General features: G+C 54.5%; 9 protein-coding genes across 9 annotated transcripts; 6 read left to right on the top strand and 3 right to left on the bottom strand.

Moving 5' to 3' along the window:
- Positions 1 to 881: 881 nt before the first annotated feature.
- Positions 882 to 2,267, bottom strand: EV422DRAFT_518034 (uncharacterized protein). Its single transcript, XM_053069493.1, has 2 exons — positions 1,231 to 2,267; positions 882 to 1,149 (listed from the first exon to the last, which is right to left on the bottom strand). Exons 1-2 carry the CDS (start codon positions 2,199 to 2,201, stop codon positions 1,062 to 1,064), a joined length of 1,059 nt encoding a protein of 352 aa, XP_052928941.1. The 5' UTR covers positions 2,202 to 2,267; the 3' UTR covers positions 882 to 1,061.
- Positions 2,268 to 3,150: 883 nt separating this feature from the next.
- EV422DRAFT_564566 (uncharacterized protein) lies at positions 3,151 to 3,615 on the bottom strand (the record flags this gene model as incomplete). Its single annotated transcript, XM_053072209.1, has 1 exon — positions 3,151 to 3,615. The coding sequence occupies one exon, from the start codon at positions 3,613 to 3,615 to the stop codon at positions 3,151 to 3,153; it is 465 nt and encodes a 154-aa protein (XP_052928940.1).
- A 1,387-nt stretch (positions 3,616 to 5,002) lies between these two features.
- On the top strand, positions 5,003 to 5,985 carry EV422DRAFT_518031 (uncharacterized protein). The gene has a single exon (XM_053069492.1). It carries the CDS (start codon positions 5,123 to 5,125, stop codon positions 5,723 to 5,725), a length of 603 nt encoding a protein of 200 aa, XP_052928939.1. The 5' UTR covers positions 5,003 to 5,122; the 3' UTR covers positions 5,726 to 5,985.
- EV422DRAFT_606011 (S-adenosyl-L-methionine-dependent methyltransferase) lies at positions 5,787 to 6,299 on the top strand (the record flags this gene model as incomplete). Its single annotated transcript, XM_053073791.1, has 1 exon — positions 5,787 to 6,299. One exon carries the CDS (start codon positions 5,787 to 5,789, stop codon positions 6,240 to 6,242), a length of 456 nt encoding a protein of 151 aa, XP_052928938.1. The 3' UTR covers positions 6,243 to 6,299.
- Positions 6,300 to 6,681: 382 nt separating this feature from the next.
- EV422DRAFT_606009 (uncharacterized protein) lies at positions 6,682 to 8,302 on the top strand (the record flags this gene model as incomplete). Its single annotated transcript, XM_053073790.1, has 5 exons — positions 6,682 to 7,110; positions 7,188 to 7,444; positions 7,515 to 7,691; positions 7,751 to 7,857; positions 7,916 to 8,302. The coding sequence occupies exons 1-5, from the start codon at positions 7,103 to 7,105 to the stop codon at positions 8,300 to 8,302; spliced, it is 936 nt and encodes a 311-aa protein (XP_052928937.1). The 5' UTR covers positions 6,682 to 7,102.
- An 883-nt stretch (positions 8,303 to 9,185) lies between these two features.
- EV422DRAFT_251316 (FYVE zinc finger-domain-containing protein) lies at positions 9,186 to 11,761 on the bottom strand. Its single transcript, XM_053065741.1, has 9 exons — positions 11,708 to 11,761; positions 11,465 to 11,638; positions 10,910 to 11,351; positions 10,578 to 10,821; positions 10,396 to 10,492; positions 10,159 to 10,323; positions 9,897 to 10,083; positions 9,729 to 9,827; positions 9,186 to 9,636 (listed from the first exon to the last, which is right to left on the bottom strand). Exons 2-9 carry the CDS (start codon positions 11,586 to 11,588, stop codon positions 9,309 to 9,311), a joined length of 1,686 nt encoding a protein of 561 aa, XP_052928936.1. The 5' UTR covers positions 11,589 to 11,638; positions 11,708 to 11,761; the 3' UTR covers positions 9,186 to 9,308.
- A 1,929-nt stretch (positions 11,762 to 13,690) lies between these two features.
- On the top strand, positions 13,691 to 14,819 carry EV422DRAFT_518019 (uncharacterized protein). Its single transcript, XM_053069491.1, has one exon. The coding sequence runs from the start codon at positions 13,841 to 13,843 to the stop codon at positions 14,759 to 14,761; it is 921 nt and encodes a 306-aa protein (XP_052928935.1). The 5' UTR covers positions 13,691 to 13,840; the 3' UTR covers positions 14,762 to 14,819.
- Positions 14,820 to 15,806: 987 nt separating this feature from the next.
- On the top strand, positions 15,807 to 16,205 carry EV422DRAFT_564561 (uncharacterized protein; the record flags this gene model as incomplete). The annotated part of the gene is made up of 1 exon (XM_053072208.1): positions 15,807 to 16,205. The coding sequence occupies one exon, from the start codon at positions 15,807 to 15,809 to the stop codon at positions 16,203 to 16,205; it is 399 nt and encodes a 132-aa protein (XP_052928934.1).
- A 1,361-nt stretch (positions 16,206 to 17,566) lies between these two features.
- On the top strand, positions 17,567 to 18,343 carry EV422DRAFT_503960 (uncharacterized protein; the record flags this gene model as incomplete). The annotated part of the gene is made up of 3 exons (XM_053068392.1): positions 17,567 to 17,848; positions 18,027 to 18,126; positions 18,207 to 18,343. The coding sequence occupies 3 exons, from the start codon at positions 17,567 to 17,569 to the stop codon at positions 18,341 to 18,343; spliced, it is 519 nt and encodes a 172-aa protein (XP_052928933.1).
- Positions 18,344 to 19,621: the final 1,278 nt, after the last annotated feature.

The following is a 19,621-nucleotide window of genomic DNA, read 5'->3' as shown; positions in this document are numbered from 1 at the left end:
ATTTCGGTACGATCTTCACAGAGAATCCATCACCCGACAGACCCCATGAGAAACTTGCAGACGCCACTCTCGGAGAACGGGCAGAGTCCTGGGGCCCAGAGTTTATGCTCATGCTCATGGAGATTTATGCGACGTATGTTCACGGAGGGTGCCATATCCACGTCCCGCGGTCAGTAGAACTGAATGTCCAGGAGCAAAAAGATGAAAACAGTCCCTTCCCAATGTGGCTTGAAGATAATGCAGTGCGGACTACTGGCGCACGCGTACATGTTCACCGTTTCGAAAGAAGCTTCGCAGCCGGAACACATCAGCCGTCGGCCGTCGCATTGCTTCGCACGATGGGGTATAAAGTAGGTGATGCGGATAAAGCCTCAAGGAAGAAGGATCCTGGTTGTTGTAACAACAACTTTCGTGTGGTACATGATGTCAACGTGCGAGGGTGGGACGAAAAGGAGAAAAGGGTGATCACCACCGTTGATAGTGAATTGTAACTTTCATGAACAAAGAGCGCATGCAGCGTTCAGACCCATCCGGTCCTGGCTTGCGCCGAGCGATACTACAGTGCCGTTCATAAAGCAAGACCGCATTTGACAGTGGCGTCAGAGAAGTGCTCGACCGCGTCGGCCGGACGCTCCGGACAACCCGGACAACTTTAGAGCAGCTAGAAGCCATTGCACAGCAGACATTTCAGGATATTGAGCCAGATGTGCTGGAAAACCTTGTGTCGAGCATGCCCCGGCGTATAGCGGCAGTCATAGCAGCTAGAGGAGGATTATGCTCTGGACAAGGAACGTAGTTCATGAGTTCAATGGATGAGGAGAGGTTGTGCTTACTAAAGCTTCTTTTCTTTCACTCGAGCGAAGATATAAATACATACAGCTCCCCATCCCCCCCCCCCCCCCCTTCTCGTCTATCTCTTTGGAGCGAGAGCTAATGACTGCTAATGGCTAATGGCTAATGCCGAGGGGGTAAGGGATGGTGTGAATGGAGTTGATGGGAGCGCCCTTTCTCTACTGGGCGCCATATTCGGTGGGGGTACCACCAGGGGAACCCAAAAAACCCTATAAATAGTGATAAATAGTGATCATCGTCGGGGATTGCCGGTGATCATCGTTTCGGAATGGCAGCGCGGTGGCGAGTATGGAGAAGGTGTGCTTACGGGTGGTGGGTGGGATAGTAAGCACAACCTCACCTCATCCATTGAACTCATGCACTACGTTCCTCGTCCAGAGCATAATGGATTCCGTTCGAGGTTGTGCTAATTCGTCAATGTAGTGAGCGCCGCGGCTGCCGTGTTGAAGTAGGTGGCGACTGCAGTCTCGTGGGCTGACGTCGCTGCTGTCGTCGTCATCGGAGGGCACCTTTCCGTTGTCGTTGCGGATGGTGTAATGCGTTTCGAAGACCGTGGAGCCGGGGAGCCAGCGTCCGGCACGGATGGCCTCGGTGGCTACGCCGCCGTTGCATTGAGCGGTAGTGACGGCGTGAGAGATCAATTTCGGCGTGTATTCGGGACCAATTCCCGCATCGCGCATGGCGGTGGCGACAAGTTTGGATATGGTATTCGGCGCCATGGGGGAATTCTTCAGCATGTTGATGAAGACTGCCTTGATTCCCGCTCGGCGAGTACCTTGCAGCTCAATCATTCGAGGGTAGAGCGCGCCGACGTCGAGGTTGCGAGTGGGAATGCGAGCGACGGTGATAACGCGGTAGTCGTGGCCTTCAAAGACCTCTTCCCCATGTTGATGTTGATATCGCCATTCCTTAGGTCGCCACGATCGTAGTTCTAGGTGAGATGGGCGCACCTTGCACCGGTTGTGATGGAGGTTTGCCAAGTGGCTCGGCCGGCATTTGTTAGTCAGCATGATGATGACGGCTAATCGACGACTCACTGCACGCAGCTCATTCCAGTCCACCTCTGACGAGGCGACATAATTCCCCAGCGTCGCCGGATTCCATATCTTTGTGTAGGCCTTCTTTTGGGGGCCAGTTCTCAGATGCATTGCCTTTACAATCGACTGGGCGAGGTACGAGCGGTGGAAGGGGCGGGGCGGTGAAAGGAGCGTGAGGGTGCTGGTGATTGTGGACCGCGCGCTTTCAATGACTTTGACGCTTTTCCCGTTATGATGGAGGAAGGCAAGGTGATTCACCACGTCCAAATCGGTGGCGCAAATGGGATCGAGACGCTGTTCAGTACACCACATACTGAAGTACTTCCAGGACGACTGGTACTTGTGGTTCGTGTTATGGACGATGCGCCCATACCATAAGCTTACCTACTGACAGCCGCCAATGTCAACCGCCAAATGTCAAACGCCAATGTCAATGTCAATGTCAGTGTCAATGTCAGTGTCAATGCCACTCCCCCTCTCTCCTCTCATTTTGCCAATCCTCTTGCAATATCGCCACTCCTCCTCTCTCCTCTCAGTTCGCCAATCCCCCCTTGGCTTCTCCACACCCCCCACTGCTTCCCCATAGCCAGCAGCTGTAGCAATGCTCTCTACGCTCGCCACGCATGCTCTAGGAGCATAGCTGGCGCCCCCCAGTCCCCTCTTGTTGTTGTTGTTCTCTGATCTGCTGGGTTGCCTATCTATGAATAGCCGGCCTCTCTTCGTCCATTCCCTTCCTCCTCAGCAGATCAACACCAGTTCTTCTCATCTCCTGTTCTAGTCCTTGTTTCTTGTTTCGCCAATACAATCTCTTGTCGCCTATCACACTTGCCCTGTCTTCTCTACTTTGCTTCCGCCCCGTCGTCGAGATCATAACAATAAAATGAACAAGTGCGTCAACACTTTAAAATGAACATGAGCTCTCCCTTTCTTCACATATCCCTCGTAGTTCACCTCTTATTTATTCAGCGCCCTCCTCAGGATCTGAGGGAGGTGTTGGGGATATCTCATCTTCACTTGTATTTCATATTATATCTCTTTACTTCTACTTGATCCGAGACCCGGGCTGGCCACCCGAGCTCTCGGTGATACATTACATAAGGCGCCAAGCCTCACTAAAGCCACGCAAGCCCCGCTGGCAGCCCATATATAAAACTGTCAGTCGAGCGGCTGCTGCGAAGAGCTTCTTACTTTTTTCTTCACTACAATACACTGCTCTCAGCCCTCTCAGAAGGGCCCAATATTGTCTACGTTTCCTCTGACGTTACATTGGGGGCACTATCTTGTAGATAACCCCGTCGTCACTGATGAGGTCGGCGACGGTGCGTTGTTTCATGGGGATGTCCTGACCGGGTTGGAGAATGGCCTTGGTGCGTTTACGGGCCAAGTGATCATAATCCATGTCTTTGCCCGCGACGGGAGAGGCAAGGGGCGTACCGTCGTGGGCGCTGTCGTTCGTCGAGGCAGGCAAGGTTTGAGCTAGCTGCTCACGACGACGGGCAAGTAGGTTGCGGCGGCAAGCATTCTCCTCTGCGAGACGCTCTTTTTCGAGGGCGAGAACGTCCACCTCTTCACGGGCGAGGCGGATGGGCTTTTGTTCCTCAGCAGCGAGTTCCTCGGCCAGCTGCGTCGCAATTTCGTGGACTAGTTGTTCTGGGTTGGATAGCTCCGACGGGTTTTGAATGTCTGACGGGTTTTGAATGTCCGACGAGTTCTGGGTTTCTGACATTGTGTTGAGAATTGGGCTGAGAATGGTATGAGGTTGTTAGGCTCAACGCTTCTCACGAAGTGACTAGTGCACTCTGGGTGAAAACCTTTTCAAACGCCGTTTGCGGCGCTGCCCGTACCATTTGTGTATGTGCAAGGGATTCTGTGCGTGAAGGAGGCAGAATTTGCCGTGAGTACAGGCTAATTGTAAAAGGATTGAGAGCAAATGCTTAGTCTGGGGTGTGTAGGACGTTGTGCTTCCGATGATCCGTAGGTATTTTGCTCGAGCGAAAAAGAGATAGACGGGAAGGGGGGGGATGGGGAGCTGTATGTATTTATATCTTCGCTTGAGTGAAAGAAAAGAAGCTTTAGTAAGCACAACCTCAAACGGAATCCATTCACTAGATACTAGGCGTAGATCATGGAGAGGCGCGTCCAGGGAGCCGGTGAATTAAATTGACAGCGGGCCTTGCTTTATGAACGGCACCGTAGATACTTGATAATCTCCAAATCAGCCTCATCCCGTATTGCGTCCTTCAGGATGTTGTCGAAGTCCAGAGCATCTCCCACTGAAATGAGATACTTAATGATATGGAGGTATTCTGACTGTTCTCTACGAGTGCTGAGGCTTCCGCCTTTTATTGCCCAGCCGATGCATTCAGATTCGACCTGCCAGCCCTGCATCACGAGATACTGTATGACGTCCAGGTGCCCTTCAAAACACGCGTATAGGAAGCTCCACCGTCTTCTGCAATCCTTGATTCCGATGCGAACAAAGAACTCAACAACATGTAGGTGACCGGAAGAGCATGCGTCAGAGAATGCATATGGATCATCGTTCGCGTCAGCACCGATAGATACCAGAAACTTGATCGTCTCCAGATTACCCAAGCGGCTAGCATGTGCGAGGGGAGAGTTCAACAGCTCAAGCTCGCCATCATCACCCACACACTCAAGGGGCCCAACTTTGCTGAGCAGGGTGGCGTAGGTTGCATCGGGACATGACGAGAGAAGGAGCTTTATCGCATCCAGATGCGCGTGTTTTACCGCCCGCTCTATAGCGTTCTGCACGTCTGCCCTGCCTAGGCGGATATACGTTGTCCATAGAGTTCTTGGCAGCTTGGTGATATCTTGACCGGTTGGGTAGGCCCTGACCACGTCCGCTTGGGTAACCGCCCTATAGACGCTGGATATGCAAAGAAGATTAACCACGACTTCTCCTTTGCAATGCGCTAAGAGCAGATGGAATGGGAAAGCCATCGGTGTACAGTAGGTGGCCAGATATCTGGGTACGACGCGACAAGGACACATCATCCCGACCATAGCCACCAGCAAAAGTCGCCGGCCTGCCTGCCCATCTGAAGAAGTACGCAAATTGACGGCACCTTGTCGTTGACTTTTGGGTTGCACACGGAGGCTTGGCGAACCCGTCGTACCCAGATATCTGGCCACCTACTGTACAGTACACAGATCATCCCTCACCCGAAGCGATAGCAGAGCAGATCCATGCCAACCAGCATCCCACACAAATGGCTACCCCGTACAAACCTCTCAACCCTAAAGTGATCAGACCCAACTGGCCTTTCCTCCTCGCTACCCTACGTCTCGCTGTCTCTATCGGCCTCACTGGATACACTTCAACTCATGCTCAAGACATCCGCATAAAGATTGCACAAGAATGCGCCCCGTTCGCCTCTGGAGTCGCCGACTTTACAATATTCATCTCCGCAGTCGCCTCAATGGCGTTGATGAATTCTGCGCCATACGAAAGATGGCCTGCCCTTCAATACGCTGCTGCTTTTGTCATACTCTGGCTTCTCGTGGTGGCGATCTTTACATTCGTCTTTCAACTGGTCTCCGTTCCGATGGCCCTATATGAGAACTTTGAATGCGTCTGGAGCAGCGGTTGGATCAGAGGGTTCGCCATCATATTCGCCCTCATCAACGGACCTCTTGTACTGATGCTGGCTCTCGACGTGGGGGCCAAGTTGTGGAAAGTCTTGAGATGGTTTGCAAGGCAATCTATCATTGTCACTGAAGCGAAGAGGGAAGACAGTTCGGAAACTCATCAGCCGATATGCGTCTGCGTTGAGACTGATATAAAAAGTACGGATCCTCTCATCGATGTATAATACACCCCAAGGCGCCTATAGTAGGAATCAGATATCAGATATCAGATAGCAGATAGCAGACATGACAGAGCATCCTGTACCTGTACTAGAGTACGCCTATGACAGCACAATATACCACACTGATTGTGTCAAGGCTCTCAATTCTGTCCCTGCCGAGTCAGCCGATCTCATCATCTGTGACCCGCCTTACAACTTTGGGAAGGACTTTGGTAACGATAGCGATAAGAGGAAGGAGGACGACTATCTCGCTTGGTGCGAAGAGTGGATCCTGCAATGCCACCGTGTTCTCAAAAAGACTGGGACATGTTACATCTATGGCCTATCCACCACGTTAGCCCTTATCTTTGCCCGTATACACAGTAATAAAGCCATCACTTGGAAAGTGGACTGGCTCGTTTGGCACTACACGAATAAGACCAATCCAAAGGCGAAGACCTTCCAGCGGTCGCACGAAAGCATCCTTTTCTGTCGCTTCCCTGGATCCAAGTTCAATCGTGATCTGGTCCGGGAAGCCTAAACTGAAGAATACAAAAAGTACAGCCCCGGCCGGGTCCGAGCTGCTGATTCTACAGGGCGTATCAACTCAAGGAGTCTTGCAACCACCTACAACATCCATGAGGACGGTGCGTTGCCTCGAGACGTAATGAAAGTCTCAGCGTTGAGCGGGGCTTGCGGCAAATCAGAGGGAGTCGCCCATCCTTCGCAAAAACCGTTGCAGCTAACCGAACGGCTTGTCAAGAGTGCTATGCATACTGAAGAAGCATGCAAACCAATGTTCTCATTCCCTTTGCAGGGGCCGGGACAGAGATAATGGCATGCTGTAGACTTCCCGGCTGTAGATATCTCGCATTCGAATTGAACGCTGAATACGTTGCGCTCGCAAGGAAGCGTATGGATGGACTCCACAAGTAGGATCGTCAAGTCACAATACACATATTGATCAAGGATCGCGAAAGGGGCCTTCCCGGATCAATGTAAGCATCTCAATACAAAGCAGATGATGAGATAGAACTGCCCGACAGCCCTTGACCGTTATCGCCCACGATTCGTTTGCGGTGGGAGTCCCGCTGATACAATACGTAATATAGATACATAAGACCACAAGCAAAGCAAAGAATCCCAAGGTTACTATCCAACGATTTGGGTACGGGTGCGTCGTCCCGTATGGTTCCGTATGGTTGGAATTCGAAAGGCAACAGATACGATGTCGGGATCTAACACATGGTGAAGTGCACCCCCTGGTGTAGTACCAGACGTCGTGGATGTCTACCTCAACAGAACGCAGTCGCCCCCCCCATTCACCGAACCTCCCAGACACTCTTTGAGACATACCTCGGCTGCGTAACCACCTTTATATCCGACTTCCCCCATATATAAATGAAGCGGTAAGTTTTCTGCTCCTGCTGCTGGCCGTCTAAAAACTAGGGTCCCTCTTCTTCTCACAAAGTCGCCGTTGCTCCAGAACGAAACTCCACCAACAACTCGAGGAACTCCTCGCTAAGCTACCAGAGGAAGAAGAGCAGGCCCTCAAAAATCTTCCTTATCTTTCCAGCATTTTGAGAACCCTTGCTCCAAAGGTGAACTCTGTGGCAGTACGAGACTGCACAGACAAGGATATACGCAGGGTTCTGCAGCTGGACACGTCAGCTGTCAAGCGCACCAACCCCAGCTGGGCTTTACCGGAAGATGTCCCTCGCTACTCTCCGACGAAGTGGCTCAGTAAGTATTTCGCCGTTTCTCGCACCGCACAGTACCTCGAGGTCAGAGCTAAATAAAAATACTTTGGCAGAAAGCTCATGGGCAATGATTGACAAGTTTTGGAACCTCAACAGCGAGAACAGCACCCGGACAATCATTGATCTCTTCTTGCTGGACGTCATGGCACAAGCTCAAAACAGAGAACAGGACGAGTCGGCGAAGATAATGTCGACATGGACTGAGGTCTCACTGTCCCACATTCACGAAGGTCAGGAGCTCAGCGGGCGAGGCGATTATTTCCTTGGTTACTGCACAGCCATGGCCAAGACTTTAAGGACGCCCTCCATACGATGTTGTTTGTTGGAGAGGCGAAGGTGGCCGGTGGGGAGCGCTCACTGTGGCAAATCATTGCCTACTGTGGCATGTTACGCAAAGTAAGGAAGTGGGCCTGACTGACCCGGCGCTCATTGTCACTGACGCATCGGTTTTCAGCTGCGGCTTAAACACGTCGCATCCTCCCCGTATTCTCACAATGCAACCATTTACGGTTTTGTGACGGACTCCATCGTTTGGGAGTTCGTCCGCGTGGACAACAACGGAAAAGTGTTCCTTTCCCCGGCAATCACCAGCCATATCGATGTCCAGACCTGGCTCGGATACACGTTAAAATGCGCTCGTCAAAGCACGCGGACGGCCAGCCCCGCCGTTTCCCAGGCGGAACTCCAGGAGTTCTCGATCAGCATCGAGCGGTTCCGGAAGCTTGCGATGCCCAACCCGGACGACGAGGACGACCCCGAAGAAGATGCCAGAGCGGCAAGGGAGCTGCGGGAAGGCGTTGCTGCCAGTATGGCGAAAAATCCCGTACCGCTTGAGCCATAGCCGGCGCTGCAGATATGCTGCAGATTTGCGTTACGTGTCAGGAGTGTGATTATGTATATGTACAATAAGGCGTATGTATGTACAATAAGGAGATGAATATCTGTAGGCCGATTTACATATCACGAGTGCGTGAGTGTACATCGGCCTACAGATATTCATCTCCTTATTCATCACCCCTTTTTTTTTATGGGGTATGTTGAACGTGAAAATGGTCAAAAGTCGTTGGAAGGTTTGTACATCCCTCAGGTCGCTCCTCCAGCCCCGCCGCAAGCCCCGCCACAAGTTCCGCCCCAGGTTTCTCCCCAAGCCGTGCCACAAGCCGTGCCCCAAGCCCTTCAGTCGCCGCAGGACCACGCCATTGAAAACTTTAATGTCTTTGATGTCGATTAACGGGCGGTCTGATGACGATTTCCTGAATGAACTGGGATTGGACCTCTATTCTGAACCTTTCAGTAATATCAATGAGTATAGGAACTACACGCAGCTCTTGGCGGAAGTCCTCCATAAAGAGAACATCGAGAGATCTACATCGGGACAGCCCCTTTATGAGTTGGCTGACCCCGTTAACCATGGAATACCCCGAGAGGCTGCCTTTTCGATTCTCAACGCCATGGAACGCTTGCTTGATAGAGACTCGCCTGCTGTACCGAGTCCCGAGTCGATTCACTACCCTAGTCCTACCTCATGAAATCTTACCACCCCAGGCCTCAATAAGATTCTGTACAGAGATACAGAATCTGGCCTTCGCTTCGCTCAGTTAGATTTGGATACCAGCAGTCTCGGGTCGCCCAGGAGGCAGGGCGTTGCACCCCTCCTGGTCCTAGCGGACCGGCCCCAACCATTTATTAAAGGCGTGACCCCTTTAAGGGGGGGTGACCATAGAAAGCGAGGACGGACCTGATGAGCGAGCGTGTGTCCTCGATGGCGGGGGCCGCTCATACCTTTCGGGGCGGGCGGAGGGGGTCATACCAACCCTGACTGGGGATCGAAAGCCTCCGAATTGCCATCACCCACCCCTCCTCCTCGAAATCTCCCCCTCCAACTCCTCCAACCCAACCCTCAAACTCGCCGCATCCTCAAACTTCCTCCTCCTCAACGCATCCCCCAAAAATCCCTCCACCAACCGTCGCTGTTCCTCCAACACCCGAACCTCTTCATCATTCTGCGATGAGGATGAAGGGACGGCGGGAAGGGCTTTGTTGGGGGTGGTGATTTTGGGCATGAGTTGCAGCGTAAACATGTGGGTTTGAAGGAAGGTGATTATGGAGAGGTGGAGGGCGGTTAGGAGGCGGGTTGTGGTGGGCGTGGGCGTGGGGTGGGATTTTACGCGTTTTCTGAGGAGGGGGGGGGGGGGGGGGGGGGAGATGGGTGAGGATGCGAAATAGATTACGTGCATATATGTGTGTTGACGGGATACGAGACATACCCCAATTTGTCGAGCTCTGAGAACCATTCCATCAAATCTTTGCGGTACTTCGACGCCAGCTTGTACTCCGGGTCATCATACTCCGTCACCACGCGATTCCTAAATCCGAAAAGTAAGAACCAACCGCAACCACCCTCAGTAACCCCCAAAACGATTCATATCACATACGCCATATTCATCAACAGATTATTAAACTTTGGCAACACTTCAGTCACAGAAGCTCTATACCGCGTTATGGCACGGTACAGTGCCGCTATGGCCGTTGCAGATGGCGAGTGTACGTTGTTGTGTACGGAAATGGTGCGGTAGCAGTCAGGGCAGGCGCGGATTGTTGGGGCGTCTGGTGTTGGTGGTCCTAAATTGAAAAAAAAAAAACAGGTCAGGTGACTTAGAATCGGTGAATCTCCATATGATGCGACTGGACACATACCACCAGTGAGCGGCAACTCTTTGGAACACGTCTCCTGCCCACAGATAACCCTCCCGCACAGCCGACAATGATGTCGTCGATTCACAAAGCTTCCAAACTGCGAGTTGCAGCACGGGCATTCGGTTACGCTGCTGTCGTTTTCCCAGGCTACGATTGCTTGTTCGCCTACGCGGAGGTGCATCAGTGGGTTGATGGTGGCATTTGAAAGGGGTGACGGTGGGGGGATGAGCGACTCACGGATGCGTATCCTAGCCAACGTCTTTGTTGACAGCGACGGCCGTTGTCCATTCGTGGTCGGAACCCGTGCGTTCTCCTCGGCGTAGATCGTGCTGAGCTGGTCTCCTACACCCAATGAGTACACTATCCAACTATCAACCCCCGTCTGCCGAAAGCCACAAACATTCCCCAACCAAACCCACCTTCTCCAACCGCTTCTCCAACTTATTCACATCCATCTGCATCGTATCAATTCTCGCCTTCCGTAACCGTAGATACAGCTTTGTTCTGCTACGCGACACCCCGACAGAGTCCTTATAGCCTGCCCGCGATGTAAAGCATCCTTCGCAGACGCGACACCATGTGCCCGAGGTTGGGTCCGGGAGGGCGGATGGGGAGAGCTTCATTTGGTAGGAGGAGTGGGTGTCGCAGTGGAGGCGGCCGCATCTGGTCAGGTGCGAGGGGGGGTGTCAGGGATAACTTTGCAGCGAGCAACCGAGGAGTAGAATCTGACCCCCTCACAAGATGAACGTACTTCCGGCAATGGTGTCTCCCCGTCCTCAAACTCAACACCTTGCCACACCCATCCGCCACACACCGATCATTGGTGCCATCCTTCTGCCAATGTGCCCTGCTCACCCTTGCCTCCAACTCCTTCGCCGTCGCTGTGCCCGCCCCACTCCCACTGGGCGACCCCACACCCCCCTCCTCCCCATTCAACTCAAAAGCCCCGCCGACAGCCCCCGTTGTCGCCCCAACAACCCCCCCAACAATCCCCTCCACGCCCCTAATCGACTGTTGTGTGATACTCAGCGTCCCCGTAGCAGCCCTAGTCAAAGACGGCGCGACTCGCCGCTGAGCGGCTTTGAACCAGGATAACACGGCATCTTTTGTGCCGTCGTCGTCGGAGGAGGTGGGTTGGATGTGCTCGTCGTCGAGGTGCCGGTTGAGTTGGGATAGGTGGAGCATTGTTTCGCCTGTGGATGTGACATAGGTGGTGAGACGTCCCCACCCAACACGCACTTTCAGTTGGTCGGAACAACTTCAATTCACTTCGTACTTTGTACTTTGCCACACCAGCCATACTCACCACAGATAGGACACGCAACACCCTCCACCAGCCCGCCCATCCGGACCCCATCGCCAGCACTCATCCCGTCCACATCGTCGGCTGGGTCCCGCGGCAGCCGGACGAGGCGGGGCGTTGGGCTCATTCCCTTTGTCGTGGTGCCGTTGAAGCAGGCTGCGGGCAGTGCGTGGACAGCTGCGGGCGATGATGTTGTTGTTTGGTTATTGCGCTGGTGGTGTCGAGATCTCTGCGGAGCGAACCTACTGTACAGTATGACGCCCGGTGCACTCCCTTCTGCGCGTGGCGTTTCCCTGAAAAGGTTTAGACTCTAGAGCCAAACAAGAACAAGCTTCTTTTCGCACCCCCCCAGGCCTGTCGCCCTTTCCTGTTGGCCATCATGGGCACTCGGCACAGGAACACCCACGGACGCAGAGAAGTACTTCGCACACACTGCAGCCATACCTTCGCTCGGTTCACCGCCGCCTACAATGGACGGCTAGACGCTAGATGGGAAGCATCTTGACGCACACTTCACACTTCTCGCATAGCTGTCAGCCGGCACCTCGCATTGCACCCTACCCCCCTACGACTGCTCAACCCCTACGCATCTGAAAGCCACAGGCGACGAACGAACTTGGGGCGCCTGACGCAAGCCTTTGTGTCGTATTGCTCGCGTGATATTGAGGATAGCGTGGTGCAGCGACCACGGGTGTGAAATATTTCCTCTTGGAAAGGACAGACGACAAGGACACGTTATTCGGCGATAGATACGTAGATACCTCGATAGAAATACCCATCATTGCCCGCCAAATCAAATCCCACCTGAATCCCACCATGGCAACCGCCCACACCCGCCGCTCGTCCTACGACAGTTTCCGCCGCCTGATGGAGAACCCCCGGGCCAGCCTCATACCCAGCATCCACGAATCCGCCCCCGACACCGGGTTTCTCTCCGACTCTAGCATTCCATCTCAACCCCAACAATCACTCACCCACCGTCGCCCCTCCGACGCCTACAACAGCAGCAGCGACGCACCCGACAGCCGCACCACCAGCCGTGGCTCCCGACGTGTGTCCAACGTGGGTGCGGCGCGCAAGACGTCGGTGAAGCCGTCGTCACCGGGGGAGGTGTTGGAGGAGGAGGCGGCGGCGTGGAATATTAGGAGTAATCCGCCGCCGGGATGGGGACGCAATCCGAGGTCGAGGCAAGCGAGTGCGAAGGGGGGTGGCAGGAGGGTGAGTGGTGCTGGTAATGATGGTGCTGGAGGGATGGATGTGCCGAGGAGGATGTCGAGGAGGGGAAGCGAGTTGAATCCTCTTGCTGGTGATCCAACGACGAAGAGGGGATCCTTCGCCGGCGGCAGCACGACCGTTCAGCCGCGACTGAAACCGGGCGCTCCTACGCCCACCCGTCGGGGCCCGCTCCCAGTCCCTCGCGGCGGCCTCCTCAAACAACAACGGCTTCCCTCGGTAGACGAGAAAAAACCGCGCAACGCACGCCTCACCCCCGCCGCCCGCGAACGCAACGGCACGCTCACCCCGGACTCAATGGACGAAAAGAGTCAACACCCCTCTAAAACCAGATTCAAAGCCTCTACTAAATCAGTCGCCTTCCCACCCACCACGACCCCGCGACGCAAACAAAAACCCAAAACACCCCAACAACCACCCCCGGTCCCCCGCACATGGCAGTCCGTCCGGTCCCGCGAAGCCAGCGAACGACCTTCAAGGGAGGTCAGCATCATGCGCGACGACCTGATCCCGCCACCAGGCAAATCAGCCAACCCCCAACGCACCGTGAAAGCCAAAGTCGACTCATCCCGCTCCACCAAAACATCGCTCAAATCCCGGACCTCCAAAACCAAAAAGGACGACGCTAATCATAGTAATAAAGATGGGAAAGAAACGAAAGCACCAACAGGCGCAGAATATGAACGCACGAAACAACTCATCGCCTTGCTCTCGGGAACCACCTACGAGTTCGTTGGATTATCCGACCTCTCCCGCGGGGGTACAAAGCCCAATTCACCCGAAAAGCAGCGTGAGGGTGAGTCTGCCGGGGCCAATAGACGCGGGAGTGCGGCCGCAAGCACTGCGGCGGCGGCGGCGAGGAGGGATGTGAAGGGGCCGAGTCGGATGGTGGAGAGGAGGACAAGTATCAGGGGGACGACGCTTATGCCGCCGGGTGTTGGTGCGGGGGAGGGGAAGGTTGGGGTGGGCGGGAGGAGGGGGAGTGTTGGGGCGGATGGGCCAAAGGGTGGGGATGTGAAGGGGGCGGCGGCGAGGAAACGGTCTATTTCGGGTGCGGCGGGCAAGGACCGCACGACGACGGGAGGGAGGGCGTTACCGCCTATCCGAAACTACGCGATCTCGGAAGCGCTGGAAGTTGAGGGGGAGATGGAGGATGAAGACGCCACCGCCGCTGATGACTCTGCAGTCCCTCCCACCGCTGCTACATCGACAAAAACCAAACAACCCCGCCGCGGGCCCCAACTTCCCACCAAACCAGGCTCCAAAACGGCAGCAGCGAATAACCGCACAAGCGATATCCTCGCCGCCGCCGCCGCCGTCGCCACAGGTACAGGTGGTGTTGGGACATTTCCGCAACAACACGCCCAAAAACCCTCCCCCTTAGGCTCCCACGCCGCCTCCCTCGCCGCCTCCCTGACCATGCTCGCAGACCTCGGGGTCGATATCAAAGATATCACCATCCCCCTTCCCATCCCCGGGGTTGAAGGCGACACTGGAGGAGGCCAGTTACAGACGCTGGATTTGACGGACATGCAGAGTTTGACTGCGTTGTTTCCGGATGTGTCGCCGGAGGAGTTACGGCAGATATTATTGCTGGATGAGACTTCAGGGGTGGCGTCTGCCGATATGATGCTGCAACTGCAAGTGGACGAAAACGGCGTCAACCTCCCACCACCCGACGGAACTGACCCGACTGGACAACCAGGCGGCGGCGGCGTCCCCACCTTCGGCCTCCCCGCGCAAACATGGGGTCGCCGCGCCGCCGCGCGCACCAGAGCCGCTCATCCACACCTTCCCCACCCTCGCCACCCGCCGCCGTCTGAATACAAAGAACAGCAACACTACACGTACACAACCTACGCAGACAACCTAGCCTACCCCAACATCCTCCTCCCACCGTTCCGCATGCCCCCCGTCAAGCAGATATTGTATGGGCCGTACGAGGCGGCGTTGTGGAGGTACCTTGTAGCGAGGCAGGTTAGAGTTGTGAGGTTGGCTGTTGAGAGGGAACGGGCGAGGAGTGCTGGGATGAGAGTGGAGGTGGAGCTGGAGGGGGTGGGTGTGTAGGAGGGGAGGGGTAGAGTAGGGGGAGTAGGGGGTAGGCGCGAGTAACAGCCAATAACAGCCTTCAGCGCGAGATATTATAACTTAGGGGCTCGCAATTGCGGCCCGCGAGGGTATGTAGATGGCATATGGCAGGGCATACTGTATGGAGGCATCAAGCAGCGTTTAGCCCGAGGCTCAAATGCTGGTGGCCGAATTGTCGGTCAACCACACAACCTTGTTTCTTGTGAACTGCCTGCCCAGAGTGCAGAGGGCCGACCGTCGTGGAGAGGAGGAGCTCGTAGTAGTATAGAATGTTCGGTGACAAAACAGCACGAGGTGAAATTCCCCTGACGTTTTCTCCTCGTCCAGATGAACTAAGTACAGTACACCATGCAGGGAATCTTGCCCATAATGTGTTGTGTGGTGAGGGTGCCGAACTCAGATTTTCAACAACATTAAGAGGGACCAAGGATGGGCGACGACCCCCCTCCCTCTCACTACAAGCGACGGCCATGTACGCAAACAACAACGAACTCGCGGCCCACCATTCCAAAAGCGAGACCAGACCCCTGTTGGAGGCCCAATCTGTCCGCGTGACGCAATAGGGGAACGCATCGGTCCCGGGTATGTAACAATCGAAAGGCGACGGGCGCAGCGAAAGCGTCGGGGAAGCGGCAGGTACTCTAGAATGTGCTCAATGAGCTCGGTGGGGAGCGTTTTGGAGGCCATCGTTTGGGAGTAGACAGCCGGGCGCGTCCCGATCTGGTCTCCGTCGTTTATCGGCCATAACTCGCCCTGACAAATCTGCAAAGCCTCGACGTCGCCGCAAGTGGTTCGCAAAGAGTATCGTAGTTGTGCCTGCTGCGCTTGTGATGCATATTAGCAATGAAATCGATAGGAGCAACCGTTGCCGGAACTTGACAGTACGTAGGATTTTCCTGATGTGACGGACGGGCCTTGGCGACGTGTCTGGCCAACCGCGATTCCCAGATTGAGTTCGGAGCCATACCGAAAGTACAGCTGAGGAAGTTCTACACCACATCAACCCATCTGACGCTGAGATGGAATGTCAAATCCGACAAGGGGCGTTCTCTGGGGGGGCAGAGTGTACATAAGAGAAATCCTCCCAGCGGCAGCGACCCCCGCGGCGATAGACCCGTCCCAGCCCCACCCCCGCTACAACGCGATGCTGGCTACCTACAAGTCTCAGCTGATACTCTACGGCGGGCTGTTTGAGGATAAGAAGTCGGAGCATACCTTGGATGATCTGTGGGTGGTTAATCTGGATAAAGGCGGGCCGTGGGAGGTGGTGCAGAGGGGTGGGTGGGAGAGGGGGAATACTCCGATGGCGGCGCTGCGTGAGGCGGAGACGGGTGAGGAAACGAAGGAGGGTGGGGAGGAGGAGGAGAGTGGGAGTGATAGCGATAGCAGCGATAGCAGCGATAGCAGTAGCGATGAAGAGTGAGGATTTCGTGAACATGTGGTTGTGAGCGGAATGTGGGTTTTTTGTACATAGAAACTGCGCTCCCGATATAGTTCTTCATCGGAACATCCCCCCCTCCCACCGTAGCTTTCAGCCATAGCACTCGATAGCTCAAAAGAGATAAAGGAAAGGAAAGGGAAGGGGCTAGGGTTATCTGTTATTTATATGTCACTCGAGAAGAAAAATATATTGACAAATATATCGACAACGTTGCGGATATATTTACCAAATCCCTAGACGAAAACAAACACTGGAAATTTGTTCACGCTCTAGGATTGCGTCGAACAGCCGATGTTGCCCGATGACAATGAGTACGCCGAACTGCCGATGTTGCCTGATACGACGATGCGCTCTTTTCCTACTCCCAGGATCTATTTTTTCCTCACGGAGGTTTTTTTTTACGACTGGGAGAGGTTTTTACCGAGACATCCACGACTATGACGGCGAGGCGATGGCGGAAGATGAATAACGAACCGCGAGTGCCCATATCCAGGCTACACCTCAAGCGATCCTGACTTGAAGTTGAAAAGCGAACCGCGAGTGCCCATATCCAGGCTACACCTCAAGCGATCCTGACTTGAAGTTGAAAAGCGAATCGCGAGTGCCCATATCCAGGCTACACCTCAAGCGATCCTGACTTGAAGTTGAAAAGCGAATCGCGAGCCCGGCGACTACTCCTCGCTGGACTCAAGCAATCGCGGAAGTTGAGAGCGGAACGTTCAATGAGATCAGGATGCGGAGCAATGGCGACTGCGACTTCGACGGCGACTGAATTCGATCTGCAGTCTGAGAGGGAGTGTTGTAAAACAACCTGTTTCAGCCACAGCTTCCTTTTATAGTACCGTACCCCTTTTCCTCTCTGCAGTTAGAAAGCTGGTGTGTGCAGACTGTCCGATCGAACGTCTATAAAACGAGTGGTGTGTGTGAAGGGGAATAAAAGTAACGAGTTCCACAGCACGATGAGGGCAGAGACCTGGGTTCGCGCAAATGGCGCATGCATCCAGGGGATAAGGGAAAGAGAGAGCTCGAGCCAAAATCAACCCCAGAAGCTACCCTCGCTGCCCAGCTAGCTGCCCTGGAAGCTACCTCACATCCTTTACACGCGTGTAAAAAACGTGGGATCCCCACTCTACTCCTTCCCAACCCCCTTCCTTCCCAACGCAATTATTGTGAGCAGTAAGCATCCCCGTTTTCACCTTCAACCGCCACCAGGTAACAACCGCAATTCCTCACCGTCTTCAGCTTCATGACCACAGCACTGACGCGAGTTCTTTGACACACAGGTATCACGGCAATCAACTGCAACACCTCTCTCGACTGACTTAAGGCACAGCACAGTCATCATGTCATCACACCAAGCGCTCCAGGGGTACCTGTGGTGTGGCATATTTACTGGATCAACCACACCACGGCGGAAGAGGAGGAAGGTTGCTCCGGTTACCCCGCGGTTGCCCATACGTCTGCCAACTGTGCAGACACCTTTGCAACCCCCGCGATTCCAGTTCCCACCGTCTGTCCAGCGCCACTTGCCCGAAGCCATTGCAGACATGGTCAGCGAGAGTTCCGGCGATGACACGGGCAGCACCAACAGCGAGGGCTTTCACCTGTGGAAAGGGGTCTGCAGCGTCCGTTGAACCTCCCCGCTCTTATCCTTTCCCTTTTCCCAGCACACCGGGTGGATCCCTGGTGCTTGAACCCCCGCCTCCACCCCCGCCTCCACCCCCGCCTCCACCCCCTGCTCAACGGCCCCGCCCGCAGACGCATGCCTGCACCAAGGTTTCTCTTCATCGAATCCATAATCAGAATCATCAGAATCAAGTTCAAAGGGAGCGCCTGAGAACATTCATCGGCAATGTTCACATCCTTGCGCGCCACACCACCTTCTTCCTGAAGTACTACCTTGGTGAGTTTTTGGCGCACACTACACTGTATATTTCCCTTGAAACAATGTCCTGACTACTACATCTGCCCACCCCACCACAGCTGATCATCCTCTACACGATTTCCCGGACATCACCGACAAGCACATTAGTGTCATATTTGAGCTACTAAACAATCCAGGCTACAACGGCAATCCGGTCATCGCGCAAGAGTTGCGGCCGGGTTCAAGAGTACTGTAATGTTCACGGATTCGCCCCCATCCGCATGCGAAATTGCCAACAGACCGCAGCGTACACGGCTACGAGCATCCTCACAAACCTCAAAGTTAACGTACAAGAGCATTTCATGCAAATGTTTCTGCGCTACGTCAATGAAAGGCTTGGTTTGAAGCAAGTTGTACTGCATCTCCTGAGAGGGCAGCGGCGACACTATTATCGTCGTGTCCGTCAATTTACAAAGTACGCGACGTTTGAAGAGTACCCAACCGAAGAGGAGCTTGCGCGCCTCACACGACTTGAGCGGACCATCTCGACGAGTTATGGGCTCTGTTTCCTCCCCAGGATGAGCTGCTTGCGTACAGCCTCGCGGTGGACGCAATGCCATATTTAGGTGAGTTGCATCCTGTATATTTATCCACCCCCCCCCCCCCCGGGCAACAGGAAGCGGAACCCCCCCCCCCCCCCCCTGCGGCTTCCTCTTTTGGCTAATCATGGTCCGCACCTGCCTGTTATGGACGACGCGTCCATACCATGCGCTTACCTCATGACAGCATCCCAACAGTCAGTCAATGTCAATTCCCTGTCAAAACCTGACATCTGCCAAACCTCGCAGCCGCACGCAGCCGCGCTACCCCACACCTGCCACTGCCTTCATTTCTCCACGCAGCCGCACGTAGCCACACCTCCCAACACTCGGCGCTTACAAACCCTTCTCCATACTTCCCCACGTACCCGCCCACAGCCTCAGCGTAGCCACCCCATCCCCAGTCTTCTGTTTCTATGCTTCCCCCACCCTTGGCGCTTCTCTTGGCTTCCCTCTCATTCCGTACCCTTCTGCTTCCCCACGCTTCCCCAGCCTTCCCAGAAAAGCATAAATAGCCGCCTCCCCTGAGCTCCCCACTTCCTGATCCCCCAGCAGATCAACACCAGTTCTTCCTAGTCTTGTTCTAGTTCTTGTTTCGGTCTGAATACCATTACCTGTCAACAACCTGCACCACAAGTCGCCTCTATTTCCGTCGGCTCTGCCCATTCTTAACAGTTTGATCTGCTCAACAACCCCCAGCCGCTGTGCCTCCACGCCAAATCACCATGTCCGACGCCCTTCCCCTCACGGCCGAAGCCTGGCAAGCCATGTGCAATGCGATTGACGAACTTCGAGCGCAGAATACCACCCTACAAGCCGAACTAGCGCAAACCCAGACCACTGCCCCTGCCACTCACGCCCCCGAACCCAAAATCAGTCTCCCAGACAAATTTGATGGCACCCGAAGCAAGTTCCGTGGGTTCCTCAACCAGATC

The sequence above is a fragment of the Fimicolochytrium jonesii genome, assembly GCF_025526975.1.
Source record: "Fimicolochytrium jonesii strain JEL569 chromosome Unknown EV422scaffold_3, whole genome shotgun sequence".
NCBI lineage: Eukaryota > Fungi > Chytridiomycota > Chytridiomycetes > Spizellomycetales > Powellomycetaceae > Fimicolochytrium > Fimicolochytrium jonesii.
Note: the sequence above shows the minus strand (reverse complement) of the source record. Positions and strands in the feature narration are given on the sequence as shown.

Coding starts and splice junctions, on each gene's coding strand:
- EV422DRAFT_518034 (XM_053069493.1), bottom strand. CDS start 2,201: ATGTGGTGTACTGAACAGCGTCTCGATCCCATTTGCGCCACCGATTTG. Junction 1,150..1,230: donor CGAACGGAATCCATTATGCT/CTGGACGAGGAA, acceptor CCGTAAGCACAC/CTTCTCCATACTCGCCACCG.
- EV422DRAFT_251316 (XM_053065741.1), bottom strand. CDS start 11,588: ATGAGCCCAACGCCCCGCCTCGTCCGGCTGCCGCGGGACCCAGCCGAC. Junction 10,493..10,577: donor TGGAGAAGCGGTTGGAGAAG/GTGGGTTTGGTT, acceptor GTAGGAGACCAG/CTCAGCACGATCTACGCCGA. Junction 9,828..9,896: donor AATCTGTTGATGAATATGGC/GTATGTGATATG, acceptor TTTCGGATTTAG/GAATCGCGTGGTGACGGAGT.
- EV422DRAFT_518019 (XM_053069491.1), top strand. CDS start 13,841: ATGGAGGATGAAGACGCCACCGCCGCTGATGACTCTGCAGTCCCTCCC.
- EV422DRAFT_518031 (XM_053069492.1), top strand. CDS start 5,123: ATGGCTACCCCGTACAAACCTCTCAACCCTAAAGTGATCAGACCCAAC.